Raw genomic sequence first — 22,219 nt, 5'->3', positions numbered from 1 at the left:
AGAAATGGAAAACTGCTACATGGACACCATTTAAAACCTTTAATCTGTTTTTATTTATTCATTAGTCTTTTCCAGGGCAGCCAGTTTGCATTGTAGCTGCTTCTCTTCAGCTAATGAGCTCGTTAACGGCCGCCACTGTGGTCATTGTGGTCACTTTTCGGGGCTGGCATGGCCCAGCTGCTGCAGAGACGCAGCCCGACGGGATTGACGCGGATCTGGAGACACTAAGTGGATAGAGATTTTGAAACGCGTGGGGATTTTAAATCGATTAAGATGCTGATTGATTGAATCAAGTTGTTAAGAGATTGGCTCGGCCCTCGTCTGTGAGGGTTGTGTCTGAAAGATCTTCTTGACTACGGCGCGAGTGTCCCTCTCCCTGCATTGTCCCCGGCACTGGGATCAGTCAGGAGGAGGTTATCTGTGCTGATGCTCCGCTCGGGGCAGGACGAGACTCGCCCCAAGATCAACTTCGAAAGATCAGAGGTTCAAAGCACCCAGCTGGACCGTAGCAAGTGTGTTTAACAATAGCCATCACGCTCGCCAAGAAACGTCACGGCTGCTGCAAGGGAAACCCGATTTAGTTTTTCTCACAGGTTTTGAGTGCCTCTTGTCAAGGGCTGCTTAATTATTTTTTACTGCTCTGTTTTTCTGTGCAAGTGAGGTCCTGTACTGTAGATTGTGTTCCTGACACGACCCTGGCCGTGCCCTTTACTGGCATGGGGTTACGCAGGTTATTGCCTATATAGCAGAAGATTGTGGACAATCAGTAGAGAAAGAAAAACATTTTATTTTCAAAATACTAAGAGCTATTATATGCAAACAAGACTGTGCCGATCTGGGCGAATCACGGTGAAGGACAGTTCTGAAGGGTGAACATCAAAGGCATCTGTGACATCAATCAAAGATGGAATAGTGTGTGAATTGCAGTGGGGCGTGGACAAACAATGTGTTCATCCCCCGCGTCTAGGGAGAGAGATTCACAAACAAAAACTTCACAAAAATCTGGTCCTCAAGATGGACTTCGGCTCCAGTCGGGGCAGAAAGACCAAGATCTAACTGCACACTGGAAGGAGTGGGAGGCTATTATCTCCTGTGAGTTCCTGGACTGACTGATGCCTTGTGGTACCTTGGATGGTCTACAGTGATGTCTGTCCTGTGATCAGGGTCCACAGGGGTCAGTTGTTCAGGAATGGCACAGATTTCTCTTTCTAAACCACATTTTAAATTAAAATAGTTCGATCAAACACAGCCAACCAGCCTGATCGGATTGCAATTGTTAAAGCATGTTTTCCTTGTGTGTTTGCAGATTAAAATAACCTTATCTTATTTGATATGTAGTTGTTTGTTCTGGAGTATCTCATTCTATGTGTGTGATTGCTGCTCTGCCACGTGCGTCACACTTGGAAGTCCAGTCCAGAGCGAGAGCCGTCTGTGTATCGATCCGTCTTTGTACGGACAGGGTCCCGCTTAAGCTGTGAGCTGGGGAAAGTTCTTCAGCTGGTGGTGGCCGTTCCTGTGAAGACACTGTAGTCGATCTTACGCTCTCGGCACTCCACAGTTCTGCAGGGACACAGACAACACGAGTCACATCGCCGCCCTCTCACACACTTGTATTTCACAAGGACTGCCTCACTACACATCTATTATAATTATAATTATACATTTCTTGACAGATGCCCACATTTGGGGTGTCTTCAGAGATCGCAGCTCGGCGGTTTAGGCAATAATCCCGATGGTTCTCAAGCTGCCGAGGGAACCACGGCACCATTTTAGCGCTCCAGCTCCGTTCTGAGGCCGAGCTGCTGTCGACGGTCATGTGATGCTCCCTACCCAATCACAGCCGCGGGGATGAGCAGCAGGCCAGCCCCAAACAGGAAGGGGAGGCCTTTCATGATGTGTAGCGTGGCGGGATAGAGGGAGTTGAAGATGCCGCTGGACACCAACGAGCAGAGGCTCTCCACGCATGCCACGGACGCAAACAGGGCCCCTGGGGAGACAGGACAGGACAGACAATCAAGCAGGGACCCCAACACACCGCCGTCATCACAGCGAGACTGATCCATTGTTTCGAGGAAAAACTGCGAACACAACAACTGCGTCAGCGGGACCTTTGCAGCAGATTGTCACATAATGAAACATTTCTGGAGCATGTCTGTGTGTAGAAATGGATTAATTAGTCACAATGGTCAGGACAGGCTTGAACAGGGGTTGTATTATAATTATTACTGTAACTTATTGGGCGAGATCTCCTCAGGGCTCTGCACTAGGACAGCTCTACAATGGAGGCCCTGTCATTGAAACAGATGTGTACAGTGGCCTTGTGGTTCAGTCTGTTTTCACAGCGCAGTGTGTTTTGTGGGAAGAGAAAAAAAATCGAATAAAAAAAGTATTCATTGCCTGCCAGATACTGTTTTGCAATGCTTAGGGAGACCTTGAAGTTTAGACCTGTAGCAATTGCCTGGAACAAACCCCCCCCATCCCTCCCTCTCTCCTGGGACCTTTGGCCAGCCCCCTGCAAAAAAAAAAAGAAGGAAGAAAGAAAGGAAAATCACAGAGCCTGATTACCACAAGCTTTTATCACTTTTTAGTTGTATAATCTTTGACTTGAGATTTCTGGCAGACAACTACTAGGCCTGCATAGAAACCTGAAGAGGACACTCCTTATTTCAACGATCACTGTAAGTATTTTTTAATTATAATAACATGCAATAAAATAGTAATAATGTGATATTTAGCAGCAGACAGCACCCCCCCACCACCCTCCAGCGTTTCTCCACCCATCCCCACTCACCCTGCTCGGACACGTCTCCCAGCTTGGACATCTTGGAGCGCAGGACTGGAGTGGACAACATCGAGAGGAAGAGGAGCCCATAGCCTGGGGAGAAGAGCAGAAGACAGGACCCTTTAAAACACTGCCCAGGCCTGGGACCCTATAGCTGGGCACTGGGGGCAGAGCTGAAGACTTGTAGACAGATGTGGAGCCCAGGAAGGGAGACTGGTAATAATAATGACACACTAACAACTTTTGCACTGTGGTTTGTGGGACCTGGGAATATCTCGGGCTAATTCAGTGCAACGCAGGGATCTAAGTCATTTTCTACAAGGCCTATGATTCTTGCGGGCCACTAGAGGGCAGCATCAGGCAGGGAGCAGCTCAGACCAGCCCGGAGATCCACAGTGCTGGAGACACGTCCTGAACTTTATCCTGTTAAGGTGTCTTAACAGCAAAAACAGTGCCGCACTGGGAAGCAGCCGCATGGGAACATGTGACACCTAATCTCCCCTGGCCGCCCGCTGTGTCCTCCCTGTACCCAGATAACGCGGGGCAATAACGGGCAGGACTCGCCGTCCCGGGCTGCGCTATCAATCCATGTGCTGAGCTTACCTCACATACTAACTAAAGACAGCATGCAGTGTGTGTGTGTACACTTTCCCAGGTTGACAACAGCCCTGGCAGGGTTCAACTCTCTGATTAAGATAGGTGTCACTGTCAGCTGATTGGACAAGTTAGTGGACGCCATTTTGACCACAGTGGACAGTGTTTCCTCTGGGGCAGATCTTTAAAGTCACCGTTCGGTCACATGATCAGGACTGGGAAAGATAAGTGTGGCAGGAGGGACTGAGGCAGGGGAGACATCAAAAGAGCCCCAGCAGACCTCCCCTAGTCCCACGGCCCCAGGCTCCTCACCTGTGAACATAAGGGTGGTGGTTCCGGCCACAGATATGACCACCAGCCCGGTCATGTTGGACAGCAGGCCAGTGAGGGCGATCCAGGAGTCTTCCAGGCAGAGCTGCAGGGCCTTCAGCCCGATCAGGCTGGTGAGGTAGGTCAGGTGCTTGGCGGCCGAGCCGTAACCGATCAGCGCCGGGCCCCAGCACAGCGGGGCACTAAGCTCGAAGAGCACGTACAGGTCCCTGCTGCCGAAGTGCACCGTGACCACCAGGAAGAAGCAGAGGGCGTACAGCCACAGTCTGGCCCGGCGCCCCTTGTCCCTGGGCATGGTGTAGAGCCGGTACATGGCCCGGTAGTGCTCTGTGGTGAACAGCTTGGCCCCCGGGTCTGGCGTCACCGATTCTGCCACAAACAGGTAGGTGTAGAGAGCTACCGTCAGGTTGGTGGACAGAACCAGCCAGAAAGGGTTGATGTACCTGATGGGACAGTGGACAGAGAGATGGATCAACACGGGGGACAAAGATGAACTGTTTTGGTTGTTATTTGGTTGCAAAAACGAGGAGGAGGAAGAGGAGGCGGAGGTGGTACCCTTGTGCCCGTCGCCACTGTCCCCCCACGATGCTGGCCAGCATGCCCGCCAGGCCCAGGCAGGCCTCCAGCACCGCAACGCGGATGGTGCGTGAGCGGCGGTCACTGGTGTCGGCCACGTAGGCGAAGCAGGCAGCCAGGATGGCGTTGAAGTCCCCGCAGATCCCGCTGAGCAGCCGGCCCAGCAGCAGGAAGCCCACGGGCAGCCGCAGGTACATCACCAGCAGGTACAGGGCGGCCTGCAGCGCCAGGGCCAGGCTGGGCAGCACCAGCAGCGGCCGCCGTCCCGCCCGGTCGCTCCAGGGGCCCAGCAGCGACACGGACAACAGCCCCACCAGGCAACCCCCCAGGTTGATGTAGATGCTCCAGTGGGCGGTCAGGGTCTCCACTTCCTGTCGCAATAAAAAATGAATAAATGAATGGGTTTACAAATGCAATTAATAAATAAACACACAAATAAATGAATAAGTGAGTGAATATATCATTGTACACATTGTACCATTGAGAAGCTCTGAAGTGGGATTGTCTTGTGGAGGCCTTCATCCCGCAGTGGATAGACCAAGGCTGATGATGATGGTGAAACAATTGATGAGTAATTTAATTCGGGAGCCTAGCTGTACTGCGCATGCCCAGTCCGGTGGTTACAAAAAGTTCGGTTCGCAGCTGCAGCGCTTTGCTTAGATTGATGACGTGTTTATAAAAGTAGACTCCCCACCATCCAACCACCCGCCCTGCATTGTTAGGCAGCGCAACTTATCTGGCTACACTTGTTGCAAGCAACTACAAAAAATAAAAAATAGTTACAATTACATTTTAGACTTTTACAGACAACCTAACAAGTCACCAAACAATGACCATTCAAAGTAACACAATAACAAACCGCTTACCTTCTGCAGGGGGTCGTGCGGCCCGGACTGGTTCCCGCATCCGCCCGCTTTCGTGCCGTTGTAGCCGACGTCCTCGCTCAGTCGGTCCCACAGATACTGCGTGCAGAGCGGCGCCTGCAGGGACAGCGCGAACATGGACAGGAACAGCACCGGCTCCACCGACACGGGCAGCCGGCAGGGGACGGGCGGGCAGCGGGGAGGCGCGGCGGGGCTGTCCGGCCGGGCGCGGAGCTCCGCCGGGGGAGACGGGCACCCCGAGCCGGGAGACCGCGCTGCCGGGGGCCCCTCGGGGAGAATGGCGCTGGTGTCGCTGTCGTCCATCGCGGCTGGTTGGGGCAGCAGCTGCGGCGCTACTGAAGCACCAGACTCGGGTTCATAGTCCTGTGCGCTGCCCTGTCAGGTTAGTTAGACAGACGGGGTGGAACAATTCAATTACCCGAGTTGTATTGATTCCCCACCATTGACATTATTGTGAAAGTGTCCCTCAGGAACCACACACCGGTGTCTTGAGTTTACTCCATGTGTTGATGCATAATATCCTCGCACTGCTTAGTGGGATAGACGCCAAACGTCCTTATATAGCGCCTCTGATATTACTTTCTTATGCTTAAAGACTGGGTAAAACACATTTTATTGTATTATATATTTATTTATTTGGGGAGTCTGCCAATACATAAAATAATACAATAATACTTGCAGATTACAAGAGTAATACAAAAGTGCAATATCACCGTATAAAATAACAAATCAAGCACAATATAGTAAATAATGGGTAAAATATACAATTTTCCTTGTATGTTGTGTCTTCTGTAGGAGGGTTATGCTATTTGGGGGGCCACCACCACCAAAACAGTGCAATAGACTATATAAATGATTCAGTGCAGGGTTATAGTTATAGTTATCTATACTGTAGAGAGATTTGCCAAGAAAAGCTGCTTCAGCAACAGATTTAGGACACAAAGCAATACCAGGTGGTGAAATTCACTTGATTCCCTTCTGCACTATGTATTGCATGCTTGCTTGGATAACACAAGTGTAATTTTACTCCCAGCATGTGCTTTTGTATAATGTGATGTGTGCTGTGATATTTTTCTCTTGCAGTTGAAAGTGTCAGGTTAAGAGGGTTTAAAGCTGCCCCCATACCAGGTCTTATAGGAGATATGAATATAGTATTTACGTAAATGCTCTTACATCAGATTTGTTCTTTCTGAATCCAATTTAAAAGCAATTTTGGTATTCTATGTGCAGCCATAGGTACAGCAATTGTTTTTCCTTCAGTGCATTTATTTATGTATCCATTTATTTATCTAACATGTTGTATTGACTTTCCTCTTGGCAGTGGTCCTCCCAGGAAAATATCTTGCTACACAGTATCTCTGGTCCTTTCCCCCTCAGTTTGCCCAGTATAGTCGGCTGAAACTGCTTCTGTTCACTTCTTTTGAGATGTTCATGTGGGTTCACCATTATAATCAATGGAAAAAAACAAAAATACAGCTGTAGTTATGAGATGTTGTTGCGCTCAACGTGAAGATCTCTTGAGTGTTGGACAACACAAGACACTGACTTGTCAGACTGGGCTATAGATCTATAGCATTAACTTTGTTTTCATGACTGCGTTCTCCCCAAAGAACAAAACTGTGGCTTAAAAGATTTTGACAGAAACACCACCAAAAAAAATTTGCTGTCCCACCATGACTGCCATTTATAGAAAGTGTATTGGACTTCAGTACTTTTTTTTTCCACATGGTTCTTTAGCTCTTGTTAACAAGTGTGTAACAATGAAATAGGATTTAATGCGTTTGTCATTGTATTCCAGTCTAAAATCATCTGAATTGTTGTGTTTCTGTGGGATCAGTCAGTCTAAAGGCCATCATAGCTGGACAAGACATGCTTTATCATACCCTGATTGGTCAATGTGTCCCTGCAATTGCATAATGGAGGCGCTGCTGATAAAGAGGATTTTCTTTAATGTGCTGTTATGCAATTTCTTTTACTAACTCGTCCATTGCGGAAGAGGCAGCTTTACAACAGGGAGCATATAGACTAACCCGGTGCATGGAGGCTGTTTTTTTATATGACATTATTTCCATGTAGCATGTCCTAAGGTTAATGTGAATTAAAGAAACCTAGCACTGGTATTAAATGTTAAAGTGTCACTAACACATCCATTTGAAGTGCAGACTTGTGCATCTGTCGGATATTTTCTCGTCTGCCGTATATAACAATGTGTCTTTAGTGGGGCAATGGGTGAAGGACCTGCTGGCAAGGTGAAGTCAGTTTGATTGTGTTCTTCAGGTTCACTGACATCAGTGCTTTTGCAATAAAGAGAATAAGAGAAAACGCAAAAAATTTCCAGTACACTGTTTTATTGTGGCGATTATACTTTGTCCCGTTTTTACTTTGCCCCCTGGGAAAACGAGTGGCAAGGCAGCATCACCAGCTGGGAGCGTGCTCAGACGAGTGTGTTTTACTGTACTTTGTGTCACAGATCACTGGAAATAAAAATTATATTTACATCGAGTGTCCTCAGTGAGACACTACTCCGCATTTATGACTCATTGTTCGGTGTGTACAGTAACTAGGGCCCTTTGAAATCACGAATGAAATTGTGGAATTCAGAGAGAAAAAAAATGTTTAAACTACCAAAATATATATGTATACATAAAAACTCACTGAAATAGCATTGTATTTGTATGGCAAGATGCTTCAAGAAATGCAATGTGGGAACACATGAAAAAACTATTTTGTCACCTCTCAGCCACCGTTAAAGATCTTCATTGTATGTTGCCTCGTCTCGTGCCACTACCAAAAAATGTTCCTGTAAAAAAAAAAAAAAAAAAAATCGGTTTGGCCGAGAACCCACAAATGCAATGTATTGAGTTAAACAATTGTTTTTTTTTATTCAAGCATTAACCATTTTAATCAAGGTTGGAGCCCATAGAGATCCATCAGTATTTAAGAATACAGAACAATAGGCTACATTTAAATATCTCAGGAAAACCTCAAACTATGTATTGTCCTTTGAAAAAAATAGTGCCATGTTTTCTGTACACATACAAGTGAAAATTGATTCATAGTTGATCCTTTAGTTTTCAGGGGTTGGGTCTCAGTTATGTATTATAATGATTTGTGACAAAGACGGACAAAATAAAATAACATAACTTGACCATTTGGCATGTTATCTCCAGTTCTTGGACATATTCTAAGAGCCTTTATTGTCATTAACTATTATTACTCCTATTACCCCCCTACACTCTTTATTTATTGTTGGTTTCTTTTAATTTGTCACCCTATTTTCTTAAAGGGCTTTTGATATTTTTTCTTTCGTTGTATTTTCACACATTTCTAGTTAAATTGTCGCTGTCAGTGGATGAAACACACTATAGGTTTTTAAAACGGGAATTGGGAGCAAATCAATCTGAAACTTGGAAGGATTTCATATGGCCCTACGTACAGAGCAGCCAAGGGAGTGTTTTCAAACTTATCTTAAACCATGTAGTAGGGAATCTACAATACTTGTGTTTTCTTCCAACTGGCCCCAAAGCCTGTCCTCGGGAAAGTCTTCTCCAAGGCTGGTGTGTGGACACCATAGAGCAAGGTTCGATATTGTGAAGCACCTTCAGATTGGACTGGGATGGACAATGGCCTCTTGTCTTCAGTGAGGATCTTCTGCCCTGCTCTCTCAGAGGCTTGGCATGGGTGGAAAATAGAAACAATCAATCAATCTCATGCTTTTGTGAGCAGCAGGTGTATATGAAACACACAGAGGAGACAAAAAAAAAAAAAAGTTGAATCAAATGCTGTATAAATTAGAATGAATTAGGCAGCAGCTGACGATGCCTTATACACAAGACCTTAAAAAGCTTGAGCGGCTACACAAAGGGAGGCTTGTTCTTGTGCTTGCTTGCTCAGGACTATTTTATATAATCTCCCCGGGAGATTGTGATCTTGTTCCTCTAAGCACTAATATAAACTTCGGCTTTTATTAGCTATATAATAATTAGTAATTATTATTGATATTGCGTTTGACGGTCGGGTTACCTGGGTTTTTATCGCAGCCTTAAACTCTTGAGTGCAGATGCTCCAATATCATCTAAATATAGTGTACCCGGTCCTTGAACCCTGGTTATAAATGTAAATTACCATTCCCACAAGTTTAACCCTGTGCATTCCTGTCTACCGCAGAGTTGCTGTGTTGCTTGAATTTGTCCTCCTGTGATTGGAGGGGAGTGTCCGTGTTGTTTTTTGTTCCTCCTCAGCTCTCGGTTATTTTAATCAAATCATTTATTTGCTAAACCGAACTGAACCAGCGTTGTTTCCAGGTTGTTAGCAGGTGGGGTTGTACAGAGGGTGCAGTTAGTGCACAATGGATACTCATGATTTAAACGGTCATCAGTCACTGTAGTAAGAGATTCTGTGCTTGCATTAGCTGAAGGAGGACCCATTGTTTACTGCTAATCATGTTTTGAGCACTGTGGTATTTAAATTTGATCAATTTGCAGATTTCATACCCTTCAAGGACTAACTTAATTTACATGAATTGTTAGTTTTCTTTAAAGAAATATCAGTTGTTCAAGTGGAAATACTTTTCCAAGTGTATCTGTAGATGTTTCCATTATTTTTTTGGTGGTAAAGAGAGCCTTGTGGAATATTAGTTTCCAGTAAATACAATGACACAGTTGTTTCAAGTTTGATCACATCCTCAAGGTTCTCCAGGCGAGGATCTTGTCATTGTGAAGTGGATCAGTGCAGCCATGGCAGAACTAGAGACAGACTAGAGACTCTCTGACGCTCACAGTCCAGGTCACAAGAGCAGCCTCCGGCAGTAGCATGGGGCAGTTATTCCAAGTCTGGAGCTAAAGAGATCGATACTTAGTAACCCTTCTCAGAAAGTGTCGTCATCAAACCCATGGCAGACAGAGGACACCGATGCCCTTTGAGATTAGGATCAGCATGCCTCATTAGTAAGCGGGTCGCCTGGGCGGTGCAGGCCGAAGCCGCTTCATGGCTGGGGACTGACTGGGGTCTTTCTTTATTTACAGTATCGCCAGATCATCTGTGATCTCGGGTTTCGGCCTCTTCTGTAGTTGCTCAGGGTTATTAAGTAACTTTTGACTGATGACTTGAAATATAAATATAGTGTAACCCAATCGCTCCACCCCCTCCCCCCCTACACACACACACACACACCGGCAGCAGTCTGGCTTCTTCATCCAGTCAACACCTGGTGATCATGTTGTGTCTGTGGCTTTGTACTGTTGTAATAAGCCTGACTGATCATTAAAACGTTGGCACTTTGAGTGTTTTGAGCGCTGTACACCAAATATTTGTATCAATACGGGGAATGAGTGCAGGAAAAATGCACTAAATCCTATTTTAAGTTATTTCACTCCTATAATCTATAAGATTTTAATTGAGGTGACAAATTACGGTGTCTTGCGTCAATGGTCCATAACACCGAGATCTCGGCAAATCTGTTATTTTTCATCAGTTTTCAAGCCTGTAATTCAGGTTACTTCCCAGAAGACCTGTCCCACAACCCCGATAGTCTGCCAGGCAGCTCTTCATAGATCTACAGCTATTGACCTTGGCTGCTCATGCACCTCAGAGAACGAAGATTATTGTGCTGCGTGGCATTACCAGGGCAAGACCAGAGGCCCAAAATCCAGACAGGGTTGCCTCATTTAGAAATGGAGTCAATGTATGCATTGAGAACTGTCTGGGCCGTTCTCTGGTTCACCTGGAGGTGCATCGGGAAAAAGATGGGATTCCTCCTCCCAACTTGTGTTTAGTTGAGAAATCCATTTGATTTTGATTATTATATAATGGCACCGTTTTCTGCCAGGATTTTCCTTATCAGACTATTAATAGCAGACGGACTGATTAGGACCGATTGTCAGGTCCTGCTGAGCCTTGCGGTTTCTCTCTGTGTGTGTGTGTGTGTGTGTGGTGGGGGGGAGGGGGGTGGTTGCGGTGGTGGTGTTGTCAGCCACCCCCAGCTGGCCAGGGCTTTGCATCGGTGACCGATTGTCATGGAAGTGTCTCATTGCGAGAGTCGGTCATCTGGCTGAGGTCCCTCTCGGCACTGTTGTCTGTCGTTCTTGTCGACCCTGCTGATGTCACCAGACTGTAGACAACAAATCTAAGCCTCTTGGCACAGCTGTCTCTGATCGCCCTCCTGCATCTTTAAAACTTCAGAAAGAGCTCCACTGATGGAACTTATCAGAAGAGACATAAACCTGCAGCTTTGCATTCTCTCTCTCGCTCTTTCTTTCTCTCTGTCTCTCTTATCTCCTCCAATGCGAAGGAAAAGCGCCCCCCCCGCCTCCCAATTCTTGGGTTAATGTTTAATTCCTCTTCTATTATAAATGCTGCCACCTTGGCTTCCTGACTCTCTCCCTGGTAGATGCAGGAGACCACTAAACTCCAACCACACATTACTTAGACATATATTCCCTGACCACCCCCACACTTCATAGATATTTCTCCATTTAAAGTTTCTCTCCGTATCTCCTGCTGTTCTTCTGCTGCTCAGAGAAACGGGGATCATGGCTACCTGGATCAAATGGCTTTGGGTTCATCGGAATTACCTCATCATCTTCCTCACCCCGCTGATGCTGCTGCCCCTGCCTCTCGTCTTGTCCTCCAAGGTAAGTGTGTGCGTGTGTGCCTCGCTCTCTGCTGTCCTCCCTGCCCAATGACCGCTGCTGCCTCCTGATGCCCCTTGCTCTGCTGTGACACAAAGACTTGCTCCAAAAGCTGGAATTAAGGTTTCCTCTTGGTCTCCCAGAGCAGGTGGGGTCAGGCAGGGCTTTTTGTGCGTCAGGAGCCACCATTGTGTAAATAGAGTGGAGAGTAAATGTTTGGGAAATCTGACGCCCAGGTTTTTAAGTTCAGCTGGAGAACACAAACGAGCGAGAGAGAGAACTAACCAACGCAATGTATTTGAGGTGGTGGCATCTCAGAGATGGCTCTTGTCACACCACTGGGGACCTGTAGAATTTCTGGGAGACCCACAAGAGGATGTTCATCTGCCAAAGCATTTGTCCACTGTGATGTGTTGGATTGTTAGCTTGCGTTTAGTTTTTTTTTAGCTTTTATAAATAGTTATATGAAAGGCATGCATGTGCTCTCAAGGGGGAAAAAGGAGTCATTACTGTTGGCTGATTGGCCAGCTGTCCTGCATGTGAGTCATGGCAATACAACTTGTAATGATCATATTCATGCAAATCATGAGGTGTACTCAACAACCCCAGCAAGTCAGTATAGTCTGTCAGGGCATCAATAGATGGTCTAATAAAACTCGTAACAAATCAAAGTTTCTGAAACTTATATTTGTTTTTGAATGATTTCTGGTTTACGACATTACGACACTCGTATGCAAGGCAAAATGCAGAGACAGTGAATGTTGCACAATTACTGTGTATAGGTAGGTGTATAGTCTTTTTCCTCTTCCTCTGAAGTAACACCTTTACTGCACTGCTGTATTCTGTTCGGATTTTTTTTCTCAATGTAATCACAAAGAAATCTAAAGCTGACAGGACAAATGTATACAGGAGGCAACGAGGGACCAAGGAATTTGCAATTTCTGACTGATGGTTTAAACTTTTTTCCCCTCATTCATGTTTTCTCCTTTTAAGAGTTAATTGTTTATTGGGCCTCACTGATCACGCACTAATCCCCAGCCAGCCTCTGTTCACACATTTGTTTGGCCAGATGGCACCGATTTCCTGAATAGCGCTGCACGACACTCTGTATCGATGATAAACTAAAGATAGTATTCAGCTCACGTTCAGAAAACCGCTGGCCCTGGGAGACAGAACGCTGTTGATTGAATCGGTGTACGTCCTGGTTACGGTTTCTGTTCTGATCCAGTTTGGTTCCAGAACAAGAAACAATGGGAAGTCTTTCATTCTGAACTGACCTTGTCTTCTGAAATGGCCACAGATCGGAGCACAGTGTTGGCTCCTGTATTGAAGCTATACGGCAGTGCTGCTTGTAATGACATTCCACAAAATTTGCATCTTCAGCCCGGGCCGACACCAGCTTTACTGGCAAGACAACTTTTAGAGTTACTAGTGATTCAGCCCCACCCTAGTTCATCTGAATCTGTTGGATTATGGAACATGTACACAGTACAGTGATTTATATAAAAACAATACTACATGACGGCATGACATTACCAGTCCTGCATGGCATCGTTTTGTTTGGCAGAGGATCGTCCTCCTACCTAGAGGAGACCTGCCATCACACGCTGCGTCTGGACAGCACGGGAAGCCGGGTTATTAAGCTTCAAACAGGCTGTGTGTTCTAGACGGTTTTATGGAAGCAGGATCTGTCCGGGTACTTACTCAGCCCAGTGTCTGTAGCCCCAGACCGGACACTTTGTCTTCAGGTACAGAAGAATCTCGCAGCAGCTGTATTTCAGTTCCGAAATATCTGCTAACCAATCTGAAAATCCATCTAAATATATATACACTGTTAAAGAGCCATTAACAGAACTTGTCAAGAAGTCTTCTGTAGGTAAACACTGAATCGTTGAGCATCTTATTTCATCTTTCCTTACTCTCCTTAATCCATACAAAAATCGCTTTTTTATTGGATTTAAATTATACAAATTTGTAGAGATTAGTAACTTTCACTGTCAAAAACGTGCTAGAAACACTTAGTGCTTAATGACGTGTGGCAAACCATAAAAACAACAAACCTTTGAAAATCTTCACCCTGGTCAAAGTTCAGATCTAACTTGTTAAACCTTGTCTCGCAACCGTTCGGGCCTCTTATCTTGTCTGGGACTTGTGGGAGTGAAGTTAAGAGATCTTCAAAAATTTACTTCCTCTGTTAATGAAACACAGCCCAGGGCTCCTTCAGAAAGCCAGTCAGCCATGCAGTTGTGTGAAACCTTATTTTTATTGGCAGGGGTTTGATCTGAGCTGCAGGATGGCACTGCGTACCTTGGTCCGCCAGCAAGCCAATCCCTCTCGCGCCTTAGTCTTGCATCACAAGCAAAGAAAATAATCCCACAATATTAAAGCATTGTCTGCAGCAAATGATCTATGCCGAAAGACTACGGATCCATAGATGTGCTAAATTATTACCCTCTGAAAGTGTTTCCCACCTCCAACAGGAAGAGGTGCGATGGGAGCCGGAACGAGGGTGTGATACAGACTGGGGGGGTTGAATCCCTTGAGTGTCGCTGGCTTTAAAAACTCATCACCCTTTGTTGTTCTAGTAACATGATCACACTGTCCACAGTCTCTCCGCACATCTGTAAAGGACATCGGTTCGGTTCACGAAGATGGGCAGCCTAATGTTGTTGTTATTGTTATTAAAAATGAAAGCAGGAAAAACATGCAGACAATCCTTTAAAAGGGAGCAACTGGGGAGTCTGTGGGTGGCTCTGGGTGTGTGGTTTGTGCCCTCCACCACTTTTGTCTCAGCCGTGTGGTCCCGCTCACTGATGCACCCTGTGTTTCAGGAGGCAAGCTGCGGCTTTGTGATCATCCTGATGGCGCTGTACTGGTGCACCGAGGCCCTGCCGCTGGCCGTCACTGCCCTGCTGCCCGTGGTGCTCTTCCCCATGATGGGCATCATGGAATCCGGAGATGTAAGAGCCCGATTTGCCTTCTGGGTAGTGAAGTGAACACATTACACTTAAATTACAGTGACCTTGAGGGAATATTCCACTATGTCTGTATATATGGATATGTTTTATTTGATTTTACTGTGCTGATACCTTCAATAAGGAACTGGAAGAAGAAAAAAGTTGCAGTGCAAAGGTTAAATGCCTGTGTGTGTGTGTGTGTGTGTGTGTGTGTGTATATATATATATATGATTTCCTACCACTCGGTCCTCGGCCTGACCTGCCTCGTGTCCATGTCCCCAGGTGTGCATCCAGTACCTGAAGGACAGCAACATGCTGTTCATCGGGGGGCTGCTGGTGGCCATCGGTGTGGAGACCTGGGACCTGCACAAGCGTATCGCCCTGCGGGTGCTGCTCATCGTCGGGGTCAAGCCTGCCTTGTAAGACCCCTTCCTCTCTGTAGCCTTGATGGGGGGGATACCATACAAGTCAGTGAACCTGAGGAATATGGACGGAGAAAGTAGTGTTGTGTGTCAGTTATAAACTGTTTACATAAAGTGATGGTGTCTGGTTGTCTCTTAACCTCTCCCCTCCCCTGTCGCTCATTGGCAGGCTGATGATGGGCTTCATGGGCACCACCGCCTTCCTGTCCATGTGGATCAGCAACACGGCCACCACGGCCATGATGGTGCCCATCGCACAGGCCGTCCTCCAGCAGCTCAGCAACACCGAGGCCGAGAGCGATGAACTGGAGCTGCAGAACGGCCAGGTCAACCAAGGCTTCGATCAGGAGACCAAGGTGGACTCCCCCCCGGAGTACGAGGACGCTGTAAAAGACGCCAGGCAAGGTGCGTCAAGAGGGTGGCGGCCCTTCTCGAAGTGTTGAGTGGAAAGTGATGAGAGAGCCAGGGGCCCATCTGGGTCAATGATACCTTGAATTAATTGATTTATTTAGTGGTGAATTGGCTTCTATCCAGGCAACAGGCACATCATGACGATCGAGGATCATGCCAGCGCCATGGAGGAGGCTGGGAGGCGGCGGGCGGACAAGTACCTGAACCTGTCCAAAGGGATGAGCCTGTGTGTGTGCTACGCTGCCAGCATCGGGGGCACTGCCACCCTGACGGGCACCACCCCCAACCTCATCCTCAAGGGCCAGATAGACGAGTGAGTGAGCTTTGAAGTATTGAAATTGGGGTTAAATTCGAGATCTTAAATTGACTGCTGTCCTATTTGAGGTGTCTTGAATTAGAAGTCAATTCGAGATCTGTGCGCGTGTGTCTGTATCCTGCTGCCCACTTAATGCTGTTCTACCTGAAGAAGAAAAGTACTCAAACCCACACAGTCCTGCCCTGTTGTTGTAGATGTTTCTTCTCGCATTTCACGACTGACTTTACACTGTCTTCAGTATCTATCCAGGGAATGGAGACGTGGTCAACTTTGCCAGCTGGTTTGGCTTTGCTTTCCCCAACATGATCCTCATGCTGGTGCTGTCCTACATCTGGCTACAGTTCATGTACCTGGGCTTCGAGTAAGATCCAAGTTTTGTTTCCTCACTTCAGATTTGACTAAATGCTGTGATTAAGGAGTGCATATCGCCTTTTGTTGTTTGAAGACACAGACCCCGAAAGAGAGAGGGGGAAATTAAACATCCTCCTTCTCTCTCCATCTCTCTCATTCCCCCTAGTATCAAGAAGTCCTTTGGCTGTGGGGACAAAAACACGAACGACCGACGGGCCTATGAGGTGATGAAGGACGAGTACCGCAAGCTGGGGTCAATGAACTTCGCTGAGGTGGCCATCCTTACCCTGTTCATCCTGCTGGTGCTGCTGTGGTTCACCCGGGACCCGGGCTTCATACCGGGCTGGGCCACCGTCCTCTTCAACAAGAACAACAAGCAGTGAGTATTCACAGTGCTTGCTGAGGGGCTAGTCAAAGGAGTTCCTGGCTCTGTTGCTGTGTCCTGGATGTGTCCCGAAGACGATGCTGATCCCAAAAGAACAGAAGGTCCCAGCGCTTTTTGCCTGTGGTTCTGACCCAATGTTTGAGTCCCGTGGGCTCGGTTTTGGCCGTGGCTGTCGGTTTCTCTCAGGATGTTATTTTTACTCCCTATTTTCTGTCTCCCGTGACACGCACCTCGAGGTTGCAGCGAATCGCTCAGCCCTTTGTGTTCAAACAAGTACTGCAGATTGACAGCTTGGGAAGGAGGGGGTGGACATTCAGGCAGCAGACAGTCTTCTGTGTTTTCTGTGTTCGTGGTGGCCGTGCTGACCGTGTGTCCCTGTGTGTGTCTTGCAGGTATGTCACTGACGGCACCGTCGCCATATTTATGGCCATTCTGCTGTTCGTCATCCCCTCCAGGCTGCCCAGTTTTTCGTGCTCTGCCCGCGGCGAGGAAGGAGGTGAGGTTTTGCTCCGTATTTGCCACGTGAGATTTCTGTAACATCCAGGAGTGATCACGGCTCGGGATTTATGATATTACGATCCCCACTTCAGAGGAAAGGGAGGAGACTAGGGAAGGGCATTTGAGATGTAATCGAGCCCTGACTGCAGCCCAGCCAAAGCAAGTCAGAACCATTTCTGCATTACTGTTGTTCAGATGTTTGTTGTTTTCCCACCACTACCACTCGGCTCAGTTTTGCATTGGCATTTTTCTATTTTGTAAATAAAGCTGCTGTCGCTATGATTGAATGCCTAAAGGTCGTAGGTTGAGAGTCACACATTTGGGAGCTCTGGGAGTCCAGGCAGGTCCTCCTGTCCTGGACACTGTTTGATGTCTGCATTGTGTGCGTTGGCGGGACTTTCCCAGGGATCCATCATAGATTTCCCTTCCTTTGACCCCGGCTATGTTCTGGCTTTGCTCTAGACGGCCCCGCGGTGATCAAGGCCCCCAAGGCGCTTCTGCAGTGGGAGGTGGTTCATCAGAAGATGCCCTGGAACATCGTGCTGCTCCTGGGAGGGGGCTTTGCCTTGGCCAAAGGCAGTGAGGTAACCACACAGATGAAGAAATGTCTTTTTAATGTTTTTTTCTGTATAATCAGAGACGTTGAGCCGTGAGGTCAGAATAATGACTAGCACATAGTTGTTGTGATTGTGATTATTGATATTAACAATGCAGTAAGAGCTACATAGTTCTCTGTAAGCGCTGTGCTGGCGAGTCTCTGACGCGTGTTTGTCCGCAGGTCTCGGGGCTGTCCGTGTGGCTGGGCGAGAGCTTGGCACCGCTGCAGTCCATTCCCCCGGCTGCCATCTCCATCCTGCTTTGCCTCCTGGTGGGCACCTTCACTGAGTGCTCCAGCAACACGGCCACCACCACGCTATTCCTGCCCATCCTGGCCTCCATGGTGAGGGTCCCGCCAGGGCTGCCAGTTCAAACTGGTGCCTTTGGGTCTTGTTGTTCCTGCAGGAGAGATTGGGAGATTGGGAGAGATTACCCTGTGTGATTTGTTTTTCCTCGTTTAAGTGAAAACTTGGGGCATCAAACCGCTTTTTCGGTTACTGTATTTGTTGGTGGTGGTGGTGGTGGTGGGGGTGGGGGGGGGGCGTACCTTACACAGACTCTCCAGGCGTGGTCAGGGGAGCTCGCCTCCTGCTTTCTAACTTGCTCATGTCGTTCTCTTCCCTCAGGCTACGACTATCAGACTGCACCCCCTGTACGTGATGCTGCCGTGCACCGTCTCCGCCTCCCTGGCCTTCATGCTGCCGGTCGCCACCCCTCCGAACGCCATCGTCTTCTCCTACGGCCACATCAAAGTCATTGACATGGTAAGGCTGTATCCTCTCACTGGAATGCATCCTGGGGAAACGGTGTTGGATGGGACAGTTAGAGGGGACTCGGCAAAGCGGTGGATGGGCGTTTATTTATTTATTATTTGTACACACAGGCCAAGTCTGGAGCTGTTCTGAATATAATCGGCGTGCTTTCCATCAACCTGGCCTTGAACACCTGGGGGACAGCCATGTTCGGATTGGACACGTTTCCGTCCTGGGCGAACACCACTGCCAAATACCCCTGAACACACGAGGTGTAACACACAGGGGAGAGGAGGGGAGGGAGAGACTCGGGGTCTGTTATTTGCACATCCGTTCCTCTGTGTCAGAGGAGGGGCCTGACATGGACTCACAGGACTGGAAAAGCACCCCCACGGTCTACTCCCCTGCCCCACACAGCCCAGCAACACCGATGCAGAGTTTCCATCTCTGGTCTTCAGACTTGTCGACTGTCGCAGAATCTCATCTTTTTCTAATTTCATCATGAAGTGGTGGAGATGGAGGGAGGCGAAATCGTACTGTGACTTCACAGCATATATGTGTTCAACATAGATATTTGGATTTTGACCGGTATATTCTCTATTCAATTTAAGCAGCCATTTTAAGAATTTGTTTGGTTGCACAATCCTTATTAAATAAGGAGGCTAAATGAGATTATTAATGTCCTTCAACGCCATGTTTTCTGGAGGAATCTGTCTATTATATACATTTGTCCTGTTCTAATCCTGTAATTCTGCCTTACAGTCCCAAGAACAAACCATGTGAATTTGGCTTTTTCTTTCTGTTATTGAAAGATGTCTTCTATGCACTGTTTTTAGTGAATTACTTGGAAATATTATATATTCATAGCATTTTTGAGATGAATATATAAAAATATATCACCCGCAGTGCCTGTATTTATTAGTTTCATATTAAAATGTGTAAAACCGCATTTAATCTGAGGGCTGCGATCGAGTACTCAACTTTAAATGCAGTCTGTCACCCGGTATTGAATGGCAATAATGCTTCTGTTGCCCTGATCTCTCTCATTGACTGTTGTGTATTTTAAAATTATATAATCACGCCATTGTTTTGCACATTAAACTTTTTAACCTTTGTAGACGGGGTGATAGCATGACGTAAAGTTTGTAGAACATGTTTCACCTCCTGTATCTCTCAGTCAGGAGACTGTAACTCCAGGTCAGCCCTGCCAAGCTGGGGGTGCACTGCGTTTCCCTTGAGGCTGGGAGCGGGGGTTGACCTGTGGGGGGTACCTGTAGGATCCCCGGCGACTGTAAGAGCTGTCAGTGTGCAGGTGAAATATGTATCCGACTCCCCATCACCTGGGGTGGTCTGCTGCTCCTTGTTTACACCTCTTTAAAATGACAGATCCCTTTTCCGTACTGTACAAACAAAATACACACACACGTATTCCTCTATTTCACATTCCTCGCAGCCCGCTTGGCTCACAGATAATCCCACTGTAAGGGTTATTTTATAATCTGGCATCGCAGTCCGGTGCAAAGCATGACAGGTGGGAAACCTGCCCCCGATTCACTGCCTCATCCAAAGGGAAATTTCATATATATTTATGTTTTCGGAGTTTGTGTCTCTAGTGTCTTGTAACGACTTGCTAATGTACCAGGAAATGACTGTGAACAATAAAACCAATATTAAAGTAGTTGCCTCCTTTGACTCACTCTCATACATCTCTGTATACACTAGTGTGTACAGTGTGTGTGTTTTGTGTAGGGTGTGTACATACTGTGTAATGTGTGTACTGTGCATGTGCTGTGTGTGTGTCTGTACTGTACAGTGCCTGTGTTTGTGTGTGCTCTGTGTAGTTCAGTGTGTGTGTGTGTGTACTGGACACTGGTCATCACTGGTTACAGATCTCAATTGGGGCACAGGATCCCAGCTGCTGCTCCCCAACTGGAGTTGTGATCTAAAGACTTAAGCTCAAGAGGCCAGAAGGCAAATCCTTTCAAAACAGCAATACAGTATAATACAAATAATTACATTTTCAGGATAAAAACAAACGGAGAGAGACATTGATCCAATGGCTCTGATCTCCTCCTTGCCCCTGGAAAGCTGGCCATTTGTCCCTGGGGAGAGAGGCTCACTGTCCAGAGGCCCGTCTCCAGAATTCGGACTTCCCGTCTGCAGCTGAGGAGCCCCAGAGGAACAGAGCAGCAGGTGAGCCTGGGGTGTAGTTGGTTATTTTGGGTGCACAGGTGTCCCCCACTTGCACACAGCTCCGTCTCCTTGGGGACAGTCATGCCGTTTTTCTGGACTGTAATGGTCCGGTGGTCTATTTTATTGCAGGCTAGTTTGTTGGGGTCATTTTGCACCACCAGGGCATCAGATATCAAAACAGACTTCTCTCTCTTTCATTCTGCTGGTGTGTCACATCTCGTTTGCTCACTTTTTGTTTTTGTCATGATGATGTTGTTGAATAGTACTTAAACTATACAAGTTAAACACCTGTTTTTAAAAGTTAAGTAGATTTAAGCTTAAGACTTAAACTGAGAAAACAAACCTTCCAAAATGTCCAAGGTGTCTGGGAAGTATTTAACCTGTTAGCATCTCTTTCAATTTATATTTTCATTATTTTCTCCCTTTGTCTCCCTCTATAGGAAGGATTCTGTGGTGGATAGTCAGTGGTGGGGGGAGCGATAGAAAAGGAAAATAGCAACTTGAGTGAAGTTAGTTATATATTTATTACAATGAAAACAATCCACAAATTCCCAACACTAAACCAATAAATTACGCAAATCTGGTAAAGGAAAACATGCTTCATTCTATTTGTTTATTTTGTTATATATTTAACATTTAATATCCAAGTGTGTTGAAGACGGTCATGATAACACTTGCATGGCAGAGATCGCACTCACTGGATTTTAATTGCTTCACCTTGAGATAATTGGACTAAATCTCAGAGCTGTAACCTACCCGCTGTTGGCACGATTAGCCTGCCTCTCTCTGAAGGGGGAGATCATAAATCACCCACTGACGAGTCGGGAGGGATAACTCGGTGGAGGGTCCTCTCCTCTCCGTGTGTATTGTGTGGCGCACTGGCTCTGCCGCCGTTGCCGAGCGGATCTCACGGCTTCAGTGGCTCGATCCCTGACCATCTCCCTGTCTTTGTCTAGGAGTGAAATGTGTTGTATTTGGGCTCTTATTGAAGTGTAACAGTCTGTGTGTGTTTGCGTGTGGGCGTATCTGTCTTTGTGTGTCTGTTTGTGCGCATGTGTGTGTGTATGTGCACACGTGTGCGTGCTTATGCCATTGCTCTGCTGCCATTGTTCTTGATCCCCAGCACAGACAAAAACAAAAAAACAAGCTGCGAGAAGTTTACCTGTTTATTATTATTCAGGTTTTTCTCACTGTGCCATTAAATATCAAAAACCCACAAGAAGAAGAAGAAAAACTGGTCTGTTTCGCTGAAGAAGGTGCTGTGTGTGATCACGGCCAACCTTAAAACCATGTTAATGCAGAGAATGGTCACCCTCTCTCTCGCCCAGTGATTTGGGGTCTGTCACTTCTGTCACTTCTGTCACTTCTCACCGATCCCTACCAGACTCGGCAGCCCACCCCCCTCAGTCACGGCCATTCACCAGCCCACCCTGCCCCGAACCGCCTCTCACACAACCAGGCAGGGTGTTGCGTAGCTCTGATGAGAGTTCATCTCTGAATTGTCTGTGCAGCGGCCAGAATCCGCAGCACTCGTATCAGTG

General features: G+C 47.0%; 2 protein-coding genes across 2 annotated transcripts; one reads left to right on the top strand and one right to left on the bottom strand.

Moving 5' to 3' along the window:
• Positions 1–767: 767 nt before the first annotated feature.
• Positions 768–4,860, bottom strand: slc46a1 (solute carrier family 46 member 1). Its single transcript, XM_066695584.1, has 6 exons — positions 4,761–4,860; positions 4,262–4,653; positions 3,689–4,149; positions 2,792–2,875; positions 1,831–1,987; positions 768–1,560 (listed from the first exon to the last, which is right to left on the bottom strand). The coding sequence occupies exons 1-6, from the start codon at positions 4,761–4,763 to the stop codon at positions 1,494–1,496; spliced, it is 1,164 nt and encodes a 387-aa protein (XP_066551681.1). The 5' UTR covers positions 4,764–4,860; the 3' UTR covers positions 768–1,493.
• Positions 4,861–4,982: 122 nt separating this feature from the next.
• On the top strand, positions 4,983–20,163 carry LOC136717985 (solute carrier family 13 member 2). Its single transcript, XM_066695579.1, has 13 exons — positions 4,983–5,548; positions 11,684–11,798; positions 14,627–14,755; positions 15,036–15,172; positions 15,345–15,580; positions 15,710–15,899; positions 16,141–16,263; positions 16,420–16,632; positions 17,031–17,134; positions 17,599–17,720; positions 17,915–18,076; positions 18,360–18,497; positions 18,617–20,163. Exons 1-13 carry the CDS (start codon positions 5,112–5,114, stop codon positions 18,746–18,748), a joined length of 2,238 nt encoding a protein of 745 aa, XP_066551676.1. The 5' UTR covers positions 4,983–5,111; the 3' UTR covers positions 18,749–20,163.
• The last annotated feature ends 2,056 nt before the right edge of the window (positions 20,164–22,219 follow it).

This window comes from Amia ocellicauda, chromosome 22, assembly GCF_036373705.1.
Source record: "Amia ocellicauda isolate fAmiCal2 chromosome 22, fAmiCal2.hap1, whole genome shotgun sequence".
Classification (NCBI taxonomy): domain Eukaryota; kingdom Metazoa; phylum Chordata; class Actinopteri; order Amiiformes; family Amiidae; genus Amia; species Amia ocellicauda.
Note: the sequence above shows the minus strand (reverse complement) of the source record. Positions and strands in the feature narration are given on the sequence as shown.